Here is a 15,938-nt window from a genome sequence, read left to right on the forward strand (position 1 = left end):
GACCATGCGACCACCACCCCCGAGGGGGGGGGGTCCCGGTGCTCCCCCCCCCTCGGGGTCGGGTCACACCCCCTTCCCCTCCCCTCTTAACCCCCTCCTCCCGGTTCCTTTTCCCCCCCCCCGGGTTTCGGTGCCCCCCCCCTCGGTCCCGGTGCCCCCCCCCCTTTTACCGGCGAGGCGGGGGGCTGGGGGGGGGGGGGGGGGCTCCGGTCCTCTCCGTGCGCGGCGGCGACACAAAAGCGGCTCCCGGCGGCGGCGGCGGTGGCTGCGGGGGGGGGGTCCCGGTTCCCCCCCCCCCCCCCCGGTGCCGGTCCCGTTATGGCCAAGTGGCTCCGGGACTACCTGGGCCGGGGGGCCCGGCGTTCCCCCCCCCCGGCCGCCCCAACCCGATTACAGCGCTACCGGCACCGGGCCCCCCCCCGCCGCTTCCCCCCGGCACCGTTTGGTGAGGGTGGGGGGCGCGGGGGTGGGGGGGGGGGCGCCGCCGAGCGGAGCAGGTAGGAACCGGGGGGGGGGGGGACACGGGGGGGGGGGGCACCGGGAAGGGAGGCCGAGGGATGGGGGGGGGACAACGGGGAGAATGGGGTTTTATGGGGGGGGGGAGAGGGGAGTGGGGAAGGGGGCCCGGGGGGGTTGGGGGGGGGTGGGGGGCTTTGGGGGGGGTGCAGAGGTGGGGGTGGGGGGGGCTGGGGGGGGGGCAGGGGGGGAAATGAGGGTAAGGGGGGGGACTGGGGGGGGACCGGGGGAGGAGAGGGGGGCTGGGGGTTGTGGGGGGGGGCTGCGGGGGGGGGGAACTGGGGTTCAGGGGGCCTGGGGGGGGGAGTTGTATGGGGGGGGGGGAGTTATGGGGGGGGGGGAAGGGGAGAGGGCACAAAGGAACCGGGTGGGAGGGACAGGGAAGGGGCTGGGGGGGCACCCGCAGCAGGGAATGGGGGGGTCCGGAGGGGTCCTGAGGGGGGGTACCCCCGGGGTTGGGGACCTGTGTGGGGTGCGGGGGGGGGGGGTCCCGTCCCAGCCAGGCCCCCCCGTGCAGTGCCCCACGAGAGCGAGTACTCGGAGCCCTTCGAGGGGGAGCAGGACGCGGTGCCCGAGGGGGGCACCGAGGACCCCGGGGAGGCTGCAGGTGGGTGACGCTGGGTGCCGGTGTCCCCCCCACACACACCCCACACCCCCTCCCCATTTCCTCCCCCATCCCCCTGTTTTTTGGGGGGGGTGTCTGACACCCCAAGGTGCCCCCCCCCCCACGTGCGTCGGGGTCCCCGCTGTGCCTCCCAGCCCTGCCCATCCCCAGGGTGCCCGCAGCAGGGCGAGGGCAAGAGGCCGAGAGCCCGGGGGGGGCCCCAACTCTACGACACCCCCTACGAGGGCTGGGAGAAGGCGGCCGAGGGTGCGGGGGGGGCCACGGCCCGGGACAGCCGCCTGCCCCGCGACGACGAGCGCCCGGCCGACGAGTACGACCAGCCCTGGGAGTGGAAGAAGGATCACATCTCACGGGCGTTCGCAGGTGCCAGCACCCCCCAGACCCCCCCCCCGGACCTGTGGGTACCTCCCGGGGGTCCCCCAGCCCCACATCCCCCCGCTGGGGACCCCCCCCGGCATCCCCCAGCGCTCCTGCACAGCACCCTTGGGTGCCACCGGTAGCGCCCCGGGTATCGCCCCACGCCGCTGCTGTCCCCAGCAATCCCAGGGGACCCCCCGGCCCCATTGCCCCCCCGACACCAATGGGTTCCTCCCGGGGGGGTGCAATGGGGCATCACGGCGAGGCAGAGCCTTGGTGGGGGCACCCACGGGGGGGGGACACCCACGGGGTGGGGGCACCCACGGGGGGGACACCCAGGGTCACCCCTTCGTGCTCCGGCACCGCAGGCGGGTGGCCCAGCTGCTGGTGTCCCCATGAATCAGGTGGGGGTGCCGGGACCCCCCCGGTGGGTGACGCCCCCCCCCCGTCCCTGCAGTGCAGTTTGAGAGCCCCGAGCGCTCCCCCAGCCTCTCCCGGCAGCCGCCGCGGCCCCCCCGGCCCCCCCCGGGCAGCAGATCGGGCTGCCCCCCCAGCCCGGGGCATGTGGACGCCTCCCTGCCGCTGGAGAAGCAGACGTGAGTCTGGGGGGGGGACACAAAACACACACAGACCCCGCACCCCTGGGGGGTTCCCCTCCTCTTTGGGGTGGCCCCAACGTCCCGGTGGGAGGCACCGAGTGAGGGTGCCCCACAGATGGGCCTTGTGGCGTGGGGGGGTGCCCGTGGCACAGAAGGGTGCCCATGGTATAGGGGGGGTCCCCGTGGCACGGAGGGGTCCCCATTGCAAGGAGGGGGCCCGATGGCACAAATGGGTCCCCATGGCATGGATGTGTCCCCATGGCATGGATGGGTCCCCGTGGCATGTGTGGGTCCCCATGGCATGGATTGGTCCCCGTGGCACAGATGTGTCCCCGTGGCACGGGTAGGTCCCCATGGCATGGGTGGGTCCCCACGGCAGGGGACAGCTGGGTCCCCCCGCCGTGGCTGTCCCCGTGGTGTCGGGGCACAGACAGGTCCCCGCGGCACGGCCCAGCCCCATGTGCTGATGGGTCCCAGCGGCAGGGACGGGACAGAGGGGATGCAGACGGGTCCTGGGGTCATGGGTGCTGTGTTTTGGGGTGCTGTGTTTTGGGGTGCTGTGTTTTGGGGTGACGGCAGCTCCATGCAGGTGGTACCACGGCGCCATCGGGCGGGCGGGCGCAGAGACGCTGCTGGCGCTGTGCCGCGAGGGCAGCTTCTTGGTGCGGGACTGCGAGACCAGCCCGAGGACTACTCGCTCTCGCTCAGGTGAGTGCGGGGCCAGAAACCCCCCGGGGGAGAACCCGAGCACCTTTGTGGGGTTGGGGTCAGGACGGGGCCGTGCACTTGGTGCATTTTTGTGCTCGCATCCCTGCGCACAGCGTGCGCGTGCACGTTCCCCCCACGCTGACGTATGCACACGTGGGGGCCGAGGCCGTGCCTCGCGTGCCTCAGTTTCCCCCCCGTGTGCCTCAGTTCCCCTCCTGTGCCTCAGTTTCCCCTCCTGTGCCTCAGTTTCCCCTCCTGTGCCTCAGTTTCCCCCGTGCCCCCCACAGGAGCAGCCACGGCTTCGTGCACGTGAAGCTGACGAGGACGCGGGAGCGGACACTTCGTGCTGGGGCGCGCGGGGGCCGCCTTCCCCTCGGTGCCCGAGGCCGTGAGGCACTACACGGCGCGGGCGCTGCCATACCGCGGTGCCCGCCCACCTCTCCCTCCTCTACCCGGTGGCCCGCGCAGCCCCCGTGAGCCCCGGTGCCCCCATTAAAGGCCAACGCGTGGCCGTGTGCTCCGTGTGCTCTGTGTGCTCCGTGCGCTCCATGGCACGTAGGCTCCAGATGCACTGGGGGCTGCGGTGTGGGGGGAGAGGGGTGACACCCCCCACGGGGGGGGATGAGCCGGGCTCCGGTCCACCCTCGCCATCCCGGGAAGGGCTGCCCGGGGGTCCCTGGCTGCAGAAGGGGGGAGCTGACAGTGGTGCCCCCCCTCACTACCCCGGCAGGGCCAGGAATGGGGCGAGCGCTTCCGGAGCGGTGGCTGCGGCCCCGCTGCATGCCTGGGTGCAAATTGAAACGAGGCCACGGGACCGCAGAGCAGCTTCCCTGAAATGGGGAGGGGGGGCCCAGGGGGAAGGGGGGGGCCCAGGGGGGCTGCAGAGCCTGCTGGCCATGCGTTGTCCCCCCCCCACCCCAGCCCCAGGCACGTGTGTCCCCTGCCCCGTGCGGCCTGAGCCCACCCGTGCTGGGGAGGTTGCGCTGGGGGCACCCTGAATTTGGCACCGGTTGCCCCCCCACCCCCCCCACCAGGGGTGGGTGCTGCGGGTGGTGCACAGAAGACAGGAAGCGGGGTTTGCAGGGTGCTGCACATCTTTTTGGGGGGGCTTTTCCTGTTTAAAGCAGCCCCAGGCGCCGCCACTTCCCCTGCCAGCGCAGACACCTGGGGCCTCTGGGGCCCGGCGCGGGGCGTTTGGGGGTCCTCTCCGGGGGGGGGGGGCACCCTCAGGGCCAGTGGGGTGCCCCCACCCCTGGTACCCGTTTGCTCCTTTGTCACCTTCTGGGGGGGAGGGCAATCGTTCCTTGGGGGTCCGCTCCGAGCGGGGCAGCACGTTCATGTAGGTGGCTGTGTCTGAGGGGCGGCGGGCGTTGGGGGGAGCAGGGCCGGGCACCGCCAGCCCTGGTCCCCAAAAACACCGCCCCCGGGGGGGCTGGCACAGCCAGGGGACCTCCTGAGGACACCCAGGGGGGTCCCTTGGGTGCCCCCCCCCAATCCCCAGAGGTGCACGGGGTGAGCCCCGATGGAGCAGCCAAGGCTGAGCAGGGGAAGGGGAGCGGGGCAGGAGGGCACAGGGGGGTCTCCCAAAAACGGGGCAAATGCTCTGGGGGAGGTGGGTGGGGGGAGGGGGGCACGGGAGGAGGGGGGCACAGGGAATTTGGGCATAACGGAAAATTTGGGGAGGGGTGGGAAAGGCGGCACGGGGTAGGACGGGGAGGGCAGGGGGGGGTATTTGGGGACAGGGGGGGTATTTGGGGACAGGGGGGGTGGGCAGGGGTTGTTACCTGCTCTCCTGCGCCAGTGCCGGTGGCCGAGGAAGGCCAGCACGAAGAGGAGAAGGCGCCCCCCAGGGCCCCCGCCAGCCCCCCCCGCCAGCCCTGCAAGGACAGGGCCACCATGTCCCCAGCTGGGCCACCACTGGCAGCACCGCCACTGCCGGGCCGGGGGGGGCCAGCGGGGACACGCTTACCTGCCCCATGTCCTGCCTCAGCTGCTGCTGCTGGGGGGGGGGCGGGAAGCAGAATCAGGGCTGTGCTGGCCACACCGTGCGCTGTCCCCATCCTGTCCCCATCCTGTCCCCGTCCTGTCCCCGTCCCTCCTGCACCGTGGCCGCCCTGGTCTGGGCAATTCCCCTGCCTGTGACCCAGACACCGCTAACGCTCGGGGGACAAGCCATGGCCCAGGGACCCCCAGTAACCCCCCCCCCCACAGCACCACCTCCCAGGGACCCCCAATAACCCCACCACCACCACACCACATCCCAGGGACCCCCAATAACCCTCCCCCCCCCCACATCCCAGAGACTCCCAGTAACCCCCCACCACCCACACCACATCCCAGGGACCCCACTACCCCCCCCACCCCCCCACCATCCCATATCCCCCAGTACAGCCCCCAGGGATGCCCCATCCCATTCCACCCATTAAACCCCCCCGCTCGGGGCTGCCCAGGAAGGGCACAGAACCAGGAGCTCCCCGTGCCGCACAGCGGGGTGGCAGCACCCCAATGTCCCCAAATGTGTCCCCATCACCCCCGGGGGGGGGGGGGGGTTACCTGCGCTGACGGTGAGCATGGTGCCGTTACCGGTGGCGGTGGCCAAGTGGGGGATCTCCAGGGTGACCCGGCAGACGTAGCACCCCGCGTCCCCCGGCCGTGCCCGCTGGATGCTGAGGGCGGCGATGGGGGGGTCCCAGACGATGCTCAGGCCGGGGACGCAGGGGGGCCGGGGTGGCGGCGGGGCCCATGCGGGCGCTGCACAGCACCCCCTGCCCCGCGCCCTTCAGCCACTCACGCGGAACATCTGGGGGGGCTCCGTCGCCACCACCAAGCACCCCAGGGCCACCCCTTCGCCCGCTGCCACCCGCACCTCCGACGGTCCTGGATCACCCACAGGGCGCCCGCTGCGGGGAACGGGGCTCGGGGTCACATCACGGTGGTCCCGGGGATGGGGAAATGAGGGGCTGGCTGCTGCCAGGGTGTCCCCCCGTGTGTGTCCCCCCCTCCCCGGTGCCACCGTGGCCATATGGGGACACTGAGCACGGCAGCGTCCTGCTCGTGGCCCCTGAGCACGCAGCGCTCTGTGCGTGGCTGTCCCCTCGCTGCTGTCCCCTTCCTGCCCCCCCGACCACGTTCTGCCCCCCCCCATCTGCCCCCCTCACCTTGTCCCCCAGCCACAGCCGTGTCGCCCACCCCTGTCCCTCCCCACCGTGTCCCCACGTCTGTGCCCCAAAACCCACCCGCTTCCCCCTAGATGTCCCTAGCATCCCCCCCCTGTCCCCCCCTGTGCCCCCCATGTCCCCAGCTGTCACCCAGGGGCCGGGCCGAGCCCCACAACCCCTCAGTGCCCCCCACCCCAATCCAGAGGGACCCAAACACCGACCCCTCTGTCCCCGTCCCCCCTCGCCACGTCCCACCACTCACCACCAAGGAGGGGGGACGAAGACCCCAAGCCCCCACATCCCCGTACCGGTGCCGGGGGGCTCTGGGGGGCTCTGAGGGGCCGCCAATGTCCCCACAGGGTCCCCGTCACCGCCGCAGGGCTGTCCCCGAGGTGTCCCGGCCTGCCATCGCCCCGCCGTGACGCCACGGCTTCCTGCCACCGCCCACAGGGACGGGGATGGGGGACAGGGAACCGGGCCCGGGGGCAGCACCTGGCACCCTGGGGGCTTGGGGTGACCCCCCCCCGGACCCACATTTGGGGACGTGCCACCCAGGGACCCCTTTTTAACCCCCCCACATCCCTCCCGGTGGGGGGGCACGGCCTGCCCCAGAGCTGGGGGCTGTGGGGGGCAACGTGGAGTTACTGGGAGAAGTGGGAGGCTGGGGGGGGCTCATACTGGGAGAACGCTCCCGCCCCAATTTGTGCTGCTCTCCTGTCGTGTGTGTCCCCTACCCCCGGCTGGGGGACCCCCTCTGTCCCCCCCCCACCCTGGTCCTGAGTTCCTCAGCCCCTTCCTGGGGGTCCCCCTGCCTGGGGGGTGCCCAGACTATGGGTGGGGGGGGTCCCATGGCCCCCAACCCCCCTCCCCTTGCCCCAAGGAGCTCAGGGTGCCGGCTTGGGATGGCTTTTGGGGGGGGGCTGCCCTCCCCCAGGGGGGGTCCCCATTTTTCCTGGGGGGGGTCCCAGCGCTGGCTCTAGGAGGGCAGAGACCCCTTGGGCCACCCAGGGGTGTCAGCGGGCCCTGCTGGGGGGGGGCTCAGGACCCCCCCCCCTTGCCCTTGGGTGGGGGCTGCTTTTAGGGGGGGGGTCTCAGCCCTTTTGGGGGGGGTCTCAGCCCTTTTGGGGGGGGTCTCAGGGCCCCTCCCAGCACAGAGCGGACCCCCGGGGGTCTCCCATCCCGGCACCCTGTTGACCCCCCCCGTCTGGATGCTCGGAGGCACCAAGGGGGGGGACGAGAGGGCTGTGGGGGGGGTCATTACAGCGGCTCCCCTCCGAAAAAAAAAGAAGACCCCCCCGGACTACATTTCCCAGCACGCCCCGCGGCCCCCCCGGACTACGGCTCCCGTCGTGCCCCGCGGGCGGGGCCGGGCCGGGTCGGGGGGGCGCCGCTCCCCCTTTGTTGGCGGCGGCGGCGCCGAGCGGCGGGGGCGGCCCGGGATGGTGAGAGCAGGTACCGGGGGGGGGGGGAGGGGGAGAGAGGGAGAGGGAGAGGGAGGGGGGGGGGGGAGGGGGAGGGGGAGAGGGAGGGGGGGGGAGGGGGAGGGGGAGGGGGAGGGGGAGGGAGGGGGGGAGAGGGATGGGGGAAGGGGGGATGGAGGGAGGGAGGATGGGGGGATGGAGGAAGAGAGGAGAGATGGAGGGAAGGAGGGAGGGAGGATGAAGGGATGGAGGATGGAGGAAGAGGAGGGTGGAGGGAGGGGAGGGAGGAAAGGAGGGATGGAAGGGGGAGGGAGGGGGGAGAGGGATGGGGGATGGGGGAAGGGAGAATGGAGGAAGAGGAGGAGAGATGGAGGAAGGAGGGGTGAAGGGATGGAGGAGGGAGGAAGAGGAGATGGAGGGAGGGAGGAAGAGGGGGGTGGATGGAGGGAGGGAGGGAGGGAGGGAGGGATGGAAGGGGGAGGGAGGGGGGAGAGGGATGGGGGAAGGGGATGTGGAGAGAGGGATGGAGGGGAGGATGGAGGAAGAGGAGGAGAGATGGAGGAAGGAGGGATGAAGGGATGGAGGAAGAGTGATGGAGGAGAAGGGAAGGAGGAGATGGAGGAAGGAGGGAGGGAGGGAGGAGGGAGGGAGGGAGGAAGAGGGGCAGGAGGAAGGAGGGCTGGTGGGATGGAGGAAGGGGTAGGAGAGGGATGGAGGAAGGAAGGGAGGGATGGGAGAGGGAGGGAGGGGGGAGAGGGAAGGGGGAAGAGGAAAAGGGGGGAGGGAGGGCCGGGGGGAGAGGGAATAAAGAGCTGGAGGAAGGAGGAACCGGGGGGGGGGGGGACAGAAACTGGAGAGAGGAGATGGGGAGAGGGAGGAGAGGGATGAAAGGGTAAGGGAGAGGGAGGACGGGGGGAGAGGGAGGAGGACGCAGACGGCTGCTGGGGGCTGCCCCCCCCGGGCTGTGCCTGGGGATGGCCTGGGGCCCCCCCCCGAGCCCCTGTGCTCACACTCACCCCGTGCACACCCCCCGTGCACCCCCCCCCGTGCTCACTCTCGCCAAGTCACGGTGCGGCTCCGCCATGCCCAGGAGGCCACTAAGGGGGGGGGCACACACAGAACACAGCCCCAAAATTTTGGGGGGGGGGGGGGGGGGCCGGGCCGGGCGCTGACGGTGCTGGCGCCGGGGCAGGAGGCGCTGCGGAAGATCATCACCACGCTGGCCGTGAAGAATGAGGAGATCCAGAACTTCATCTACTCCCTCAAGCAGATGCTGCAGAACGTGGAGGTACCCACAGCGCTCCCCCTGCCCCCACAGGGACCCCGGGGGGGGCTTTTGGGGGGGGGTGTTCCCGGCCACCCGCTGACCCCCCCCGCCCGATGCTGCCCCCAGGACAACACGGCGCGGGTGCAGGGAGGACCTGGAGGGGGAGTTCCAGTCCCTGTACGTGCTGCTGGACGAGCTGAAGGACGGCATGGTGACCAAGATCAAGCAGGAGCGCGCCAGCCGCACCTACGAGCTGCAGGTGAGCCCCCGTCCCCCCCCCCCAAACACACACACCACCCGCCCCCTTTGCACCCACCGAGCTGTGGGGGGGTCTCCCCGTCACCCTGCTGCCCCCCCATCTCCTGCAGACGCAGCTGGCGGCTTGCACCAAGGCGCTGGAGAGCTCGGAGGAGCTGCTGGAGACGGCCAACCAGACCCTGCAGACCGCCAACAACCACGACTTCATCGAGGTGAGCCCCTCAGCACCCATGGGTGCTGGGCTCTGTCCCCACCCGGCTGTCCCCGGGGGGGCACAGGGGCCGCCCCGTGTACCCCCCCACCACCTCTGCCTGCTCTTGGGGGCACGTTCCTCTCCTTTTTCTGCGCTGGGCACTGCGATGACGCTGCGCTGGCTGCGCCCGCTGCGGGGTTAGGGTAGGGCCGGGCACCCAGCAGGGACCGGGGGAGCGGGGTGCTGCGTCCCCTGTGTCCCCTGCGACCCCTGTGTCCCTTGGGTCCCCCCGCCCAGAGCCAGGGGTGCTGCTTGGTGCCTCCTTTCCGCTGAGCCAGCGGGGCGTAGGAGCGCTGTGAGAGGCTGTGGGGACGCCGTGCCACGGGGGGGGACACTGTGCCGTGGGGGTGCCGTGTGGGGACGCCGTGCGGTGCTGCGCTGCTGCCGTCCGGCTCCTGGTGCTGCTGTCTCATCCTGCTCTTCTTTTTTTCCCTCCTCTTTCCCTCTGCGTTCTCAAGGCTGCCAAACAGATCAAGGATAGGTACGGTCCCCCCGCGGCCCGCACCCCACTAACCCCTAACGTCGGTGTCACCCCAACCCAACCTCACCCCAACACGGGGGTGGTGGTCCCGGGGACACCCCCCTCCGCCCTCCCCTCTCCCCGCAGACGCGCAGGGTCGGGGTGGCCGCTCGGGGTTGGGCTTTTGCCCCGCTCCCAGCCCTGCTGACCCCCCCCCCGCGTCCCCGTGTCCTTGTGCAGCGTGACCATGGCCCCCGCCTTCCGCCTCTCGCTCAAGGCCAAGGTGAGCGACAACATGAGCCATCTGATGGTGGATTTTGCCCAGGAGCGCCGCCTGCTCCAGGCCCTCGCCTTCCTGCCAGGTATCGCCCGCCGGCGGCGGGTGCAGGGCCACGAGGGAGGTGCTGGGGCTGCAGGGACGCGGGGCAGGGCATGGCAGGCAGCCAGCTCGGGTTATTTTCCTCCGGCGCACAGCCGGGATGAAGCAGGGCCAGTGCCAGGGTGTACGGGGCACCGAGGGCTGTGCCAGGCTGGCGGGGGGACAAATGGGGGCCAGGATGGGGGAGTGGGGTGTAGTTAGGGGGCTTCGGGGTGCTCTGGGGCAGGGGGGAGAGGTTGGGGAGCACGGGGTGTCCCAGCCAGCGAGGTGAGAAAGTGCTAGGGAGGGAGGGCTTGGGGAGGGAGCTCTGGATGCTGCGCCTTTGGGTGCTGTTTGGGGCTCGGGGTGCATCACTTGGGGTCTCTGAGGTGCTGTGCCCCAGGGATGTGTGCGTGCACACCTGGGGTCCTCGGGGTGCCGTTCCCACAGGATCTGTGTAGGTGCTGTGCCTGGGAATCCCCAGACGCAGCGCTACAGGGCTCGGGGCGCTTTCCCAGGGACCTGGCGGGTGCCAGCCCCCCGATACGTGCCCTGCGGGGGGGGCTTTGGGGTGCCCTGGCCGGGTGCCCCGCGGGTGCGGTGCCGGTGGCGCCGGGGCCAGCCCGGCTGCACTGGGGGGGACTGGCACGGCTGCTCCCGTGGGCAGTGCCCAGCACCCCCGAAATCGACCTGGCGGAGTCGCTGGTGGCCGACAACTGCGTGACGCTGGCCTGGAGGATGCCCGATGAGGACAGCAAGATCGACCACTACGTGCTGGAGTACCGCAGGACCAACTTCGAGGGCCGCCCCGCGCCAAGGAGGACCAGCCCTGGATGGTGGTGGAGGGCATCAAGGGCACCGAGTACACCCTGGCCGGTGAGGGCACGGGGCCGGGTCCAGCCCCGAAGGCGCCCTAGGGTGGGTGCCGGGGGTGGTGGGTGCCTGGGGCTGGCCCGAAGGTTTGGGTGGCGGTGCCGAGGATGGGGTCGCGGTGTCGCCCCTCGCCGTGCCCCGTTTGTGATCCCGCCGTGCCTGCAGGGCTGAAGTTTGACATGAAGTACATGAATTTCCGCGTGCGGGCGTGCAACAAGGCCGTGGCGGGCGAGTTCTCGGAGCCGGTCAGACTTTGGAGACGAGAGGTGGGTGCAGGTGGGGGCACCGAGCACCTCTTGGTGCCCCCGCTCCTCTGTGCCCCCCAGCGCTGCCTCTGCCCCATCGTGCTGGGCTCTGAGCCCCCACCCCGGGGCCAGGCAGGAGGGCTTTTTGGGGCCACGCTGACGGTGGCCGCCCCCAGCATTCACGTTCAAGCTGGACGCCAGCACGTGCCACCAGAACCTGCGGGTGGAGGAGCTCAGCGTGGAGTGGGACGCCACGGGCGGCAAGGTGCAGGACGTCAAGGCACGCGAGAAGGACGGCAAGGGCAGGACGGCCTCGCCCGCCAACTCTCCTGCCAGGTAACCCCCAGCCCCCCCTGACATCCCCGGCACCCCCCCGGAGCAGCACCAACCCTCTCCTTGCCGTCTGCCCTAGGGTGGTGCAGTCCCCCAAGAGGATGTCCTCGGGGCGCGGGGGCAGAGACCGCTTCACCGCCGAGTCCTACACGGTGCTGGGTGAGCCGGGGGGGAGAGGGTGGGCGCGGGGCACCCCGGGGTGCGGGAGGGGGCTCCCCGTGTGCTTGGCAGCCCCCCGCCCGCGGGCAGAGAGGTGGCAGCGCCCCGTGCCCGCAGGTGACACGCTGATCGACGGGGACGACCACTACTGGGAGGTGAAGTACGACCGCGACAGCAAGGCCTTCGGCGTGGGGGGTGGCGTATCGCAGCCTCGGCAAATTCGACCAGCTGGGCAAGACCTCGGCCTCCTGGTGCCTCCACCTCAACAACTGGCTGCAGGTCAGCTTCAGCGCCAAGCACGCCAACAAGGCCAAGGTGCTGGACGTGCCCGTGCCCGACTGCATCGGCGTCTACTGCAACTTCCACGAAGGTGGGAGCGGGACCCACGGGGACCCGACGGGATGGGAGGTCTGGGGGGGTCTGGAGGGCTGGGTGCTGGACAAAAAGGGCAGGGAGCTCCTGGAGAGAGCCCAGCGGAGGCCACAGAGATGATCCGGGGCCTGGAGCATCTCCCCTGGGAGGAGAGGCTGAGAGAGCTGGGGCTGGGCAGCCTTGGAAGAGAAGGCTGAGAGGGGATCTGAGCAGTGTCTGGAAATAGCTGAGGGGTGGCAGACAGAGGGACATGGCCAACCTCTTCTCAGGGCTCGGTGGGGACAGGACAAGGGGCAGTGGCCACCAAATGGAGCCCAGGCAGTTCCGCACCAACACGCCAAAGAACTTCTTCCCGGGGAGGGTGCCGGAGCGCTGGGACAGGCTGCCCAGGGAGGCTGGGGGGGGGGCTCCTGTCCCCTCCCTGTACCCCCCCCGTGTTCCCGCAGGGTTCCTGTCCTTCTACAACGCCAGGACCAAGCAGCTGCTGCACACCTTCAAGGCCAGGTTCACACAGCCGGTGCTGCCCGCCTTCATGGTAAGGGGCTGGGTGGGCACACGGGGGGGGGGGGCCGGGCAGCCCCTAGAGGTCCCGGCCGTGCCCCCCCCGTGCCCCCCAATGCCCACCCGTGTCCCCGTACCCACAGGTGTGGTGTGGCAGCTTCCACGTCACCGTGGGGCTGCAGGTGCCCAGCGCTGTGAAATGCCTCCAGAAACCGCAACAGCACGGCCAGCAGCAGCTCCAGCCTGCCCTAACGCCGCCCCCCCCCCCCACTAGGCGCCCCCCCAGGCAGAGCACTGAATGTACCCTGACCCCCCCATACGTACCCCCAGCCCCCACCCCCCTCACTCACCGCCCTCGCCGCGCTGCTGGGGCTGTGCCAGCCCCCCCAGGACCCCCCCCAAGGGGACGCCAGGCTGGGTGGGGGGCAGTGGCACCCGCGGGGCTGCCAGGACCCCCCCACCGCTGCGTGCCCCCCCTCCCAAAATGCAGCACCCGGGCTGGGCTCATCACCCCCCACCCCCCCCTCACCACAGACAGCTGCTTCTGGCCTTAATAAATCAGGATCGAGGTGTAAACGGCCCCAGTGCCCTGCCTGGGGGTGGGAGGGCACGGGGGGGGGCCCTGCTGCCATCCCCCCCACCATCATGGGGGAAAAGGGGGTTTGGGGGGGGGCACCAAGGAATGAGGAGGGGGCAGCCAAGGGGGGTGGGGTGGATGGGTTTATTGGTGATGCTGCTGGGGCTGTGCCCCCCCCCCCGCTGTGATACAGGTGCCAGCCTCTGCCACCACCCCCCGGGGGGGAACCTTTGCCTGGTGGGGGGGTCCAAGGCGAGGCAGGACTGGGGGGGTGGGTGCCAGACCCCCCCCCCCCACACACACCCATCAGCAGTCCGAGTAAGCTCGCCGCTCCCTCAGCTTCTCCCAGAGCTCCTCCGTCATGTCTGCGAAATGGGGGGGGGGACAGTGAGCTGGGGGGGGGGGCAGCAAGGTGGGGGAACCTCCCCCCCACCCCCCCAAAACCTCCCCCCCACCCCCCCAAACCTCCCCAAGCTGCTGCAGGCACCTGAACCCCAAAGCACGGCTCTGCTCCAGCCCCTGCCCCACAGGGACAGGTCCCAGAATTTGGGTGCCCCCCCCCCCAACTCCCCCCCTCCAAACCCCTCCCAAGTCCCCTGTGGGACCTGGACCCCCCCCCCCCCCCCCATTACCTTGGGACAGCAGCTGGACGCGGGTGCGGGGGCAGGGGCAGGGGCGGGTACGGGGGGTGGGGACCGGACGGCGCCCTAAGGGGGGGGGCAGCACCTGCAAAAAAGGATGGGGGGGTGGCAGGGGGTGCCCCCACCCCCGTGGGGGGCTCTTCCCCCCCCTCCCTACCTCGGTTTCCCCCCCCCCCGTTCCCAGACTCACCTTTCTCGGGCGATGTGGGGCTTGGGGCCCGTGGCCGGGCGGGACGGATGCCTGGGTCTTGGGGGGTGGCGTCGGGGGGGGAGACTGGGGGTCGAGGGAGATGGGGGGGGGCTCGTACACCCCCTGCAGCGTCTCGCCGTTCTCCCCGTCCGTTTCCACAAATTCTGGAGCGGGATGGGGCCGTCACCAACCCTCCGTGCGGCCCCGGCGCCCCCTCCCCAACCCACCCAGCCCTCCCGTGCCCGCCTGCAGCACCCCAAAAACCCTGACCCCCCCCCTCCAGTCCCGCGACACCCCAATCACTGACCCCACAACCACCGTCCTGCCCCCCCCCAGTCACCCCAAAACTTCTGTCCAACCCCCCAGCAATCCCCTGGCTGCCCCAAAGACCCCCTCGAACCCCCTCCACCGCCAACCTCCCACACCCCCATCACCCGTAACCACCCCCAGCACCCCCCCCAATCCTAAATCCCCCTCCCCGTGCACCCCGTCCCCGCTGGATGCCCACCCAGCTTCTGGTTGTACTCCGAGTGCAGGGGCTGCAGGGTGCCCTTGCTCTTCTCCACGAAGTACTGCACCACCTCGGCCAGCGAGGGAGCAGCAGTGCTGGGGGGGGCACAACAGGGCACGTGGGGGATCGCCACGGGTGCCCCCAGCCCCCCCCCCGCTCCATGCCCACAGCCCACATCTCCCAGACCCCCATGGGGACCCTGCCTTGGGGGGTGCAAGCATTTGGGGGACCCTGCCCTGAGGAGGTGCTGGGTCCTTTGGGGGGGGGGGTTCAGCCCCTCAGAGGTCCTGGTCCTTGGGTCCCAACCCCTTGGGGGTCCCAACCCCTTGGGGGTCCAATCCCTTAGGTCCCAGCCCCCTGGGGGGGGGGGTCCCAATCCCTTGGGGGGTCCCAGCACCCAAGTGTCCTAGCTCCTGGGGGTCCCAACCCCTTGTGTCCCAACCCCTGGGCCCTTGGGGTCCCAGTCCCTTGGGGGTTCAATCCCTTAGGTCCCAGCCCCCTGGGGGTTCCCAATCCCTTGGGGGGTCCCAGCCCCCAAGTGCCCTAGCTTTTGGGGGGATCCCAATCCCTCGAACCCCAGCCTGGCGTGGGACAGGAGGGTCCCATCCCTTGCAGGTCCCGTCCCAGGGGCACAGCTCGGGGGTCCCTTGTCCCCGGGGCCCTGCCCCACGTCACTCACCGGCACATCCACGCTGATGCAGTATCCCTGGCCGTGTCGATCACCTTGTAGTGCCTGATCAGCGCCGTGCTGCCAAGGCGGGGGGGTGATGGCATCAGTGGGCATCAGGAGCCCCCCCCCGGGGACGAGGAGCTGCCCTCCGGTGCCGTCCAGCCCCGGTCCTGGCCCCGCAGGGCCCCGCTCACCCGTTCAGCATCTGGCGCGTGGTGACGGAGATGCCTTGGCCGTGCCCCCCGGGCCGCAGCACCATGTTCCCGCTGCCCCCGCTGTGCTCCAGCAGCTGCTCGGCCTCCCCCCGAGACACGTTGTAGAAGCAGCTGGGGAACCTGGGGGCGAGCGGGACGTGTCACCCCGAGCCGTGTCGTGTCACCCCAAGCCGTGTCGTGTCACCCTGAGCCATGTCAGGCCACCCTGAGCTGTGCCAGGCCACTCCAAGCCACATTGTGTCACCCTGCGCTGTGCTGGGCCATCCCAAGCTGTCATGCCACCCTGAGCTGTGTCCTGTCACCCTGGGCCATGTCGGGCCACCCCAAGCTGTGTCATGTCACCCCAAGCTGTGCCAGGCCACCACAAGCCATGTCATGTTACCCCAAGCCGCGTCGGGCCACCCTGAACCACATCATGTCACCCCGAGCCAGGCCGGGCCCTCCAAGCCATGTCATGTCACCCTGAGCTGGGCTGGACCACCCTGAGCCATGTTGTGTCACCCCAAGCCACTTCGTGTCACCCTGAGCTGCGTCATGTCACCCTGAGCCATGTCGGGCCACCCCAAGCCATATTGTATCACCCCGAGCTGTGTCAGGCCACCCTGAGCCACATCATGTCACCTTGAGCTGTGTTTGTGTCACCCTGAGCTGTGCTCTGTCACCCCAAGCCA

At 70.7% G+C, this 15,938-nt stretch overlaps 2 protein-coding genes across 2 annotated transcripts in view; both read left to right on the forward strand.

Moving 5' to 3' along the window:
• Positions 1-318: 318 nt before the first annotated feature.
• SHD (Src homology 2 domain containing transforming protein D) lies at positions 319-3,604 on the forward strand (the record flags this gene model as incomplete). The annotated part of the gene is given in 11 exon segments (XM_084302597.1): positions 319-366; positions 368-497; positions 1,034-1,123; positions 1,292-1,504; positions 1,956-2,094; positions 2,687-2,781; positions 2,784-2,805; positions 3,093-3,141; positions 3,143-3,238; positions 3,240-3,278; positions 3,536-3,604. Coding segments are annotated over 11 exon segments (990 nt in total).
• Positions 3,605-8,578: 4,974 nt separating this feature from the next.
• Positions 8,579-15,938, forward strand: part of FSD1 (fibronectin type III and SPRY domain containing 1) — a 12,446-nt gene continuing 5,086 nt past the window's right edge. The window contains exon 1 of the mRNA XM_084302456.1: positions 8,579-8,672. Within this exon, the coding sequence (XP_084158582.1) occupies positions 8,655-8,672 (18 nt within the window). The 5' untranslated portion in view covers positions 8,579-8,654. The remainder of the gene's footprint in view (positions 8,673-15,938) is intronic.

Source organism: Netta rufina (genome assembly GCF_964035555.1).
Source record: "Netta rufina genome assembly, chromosome: 28".
Lineage (NCBI taxonomy): Eukaryota > Metazoa > Chordata > Aves > Anseriformes > Anatidae > Netta > Netta rufina.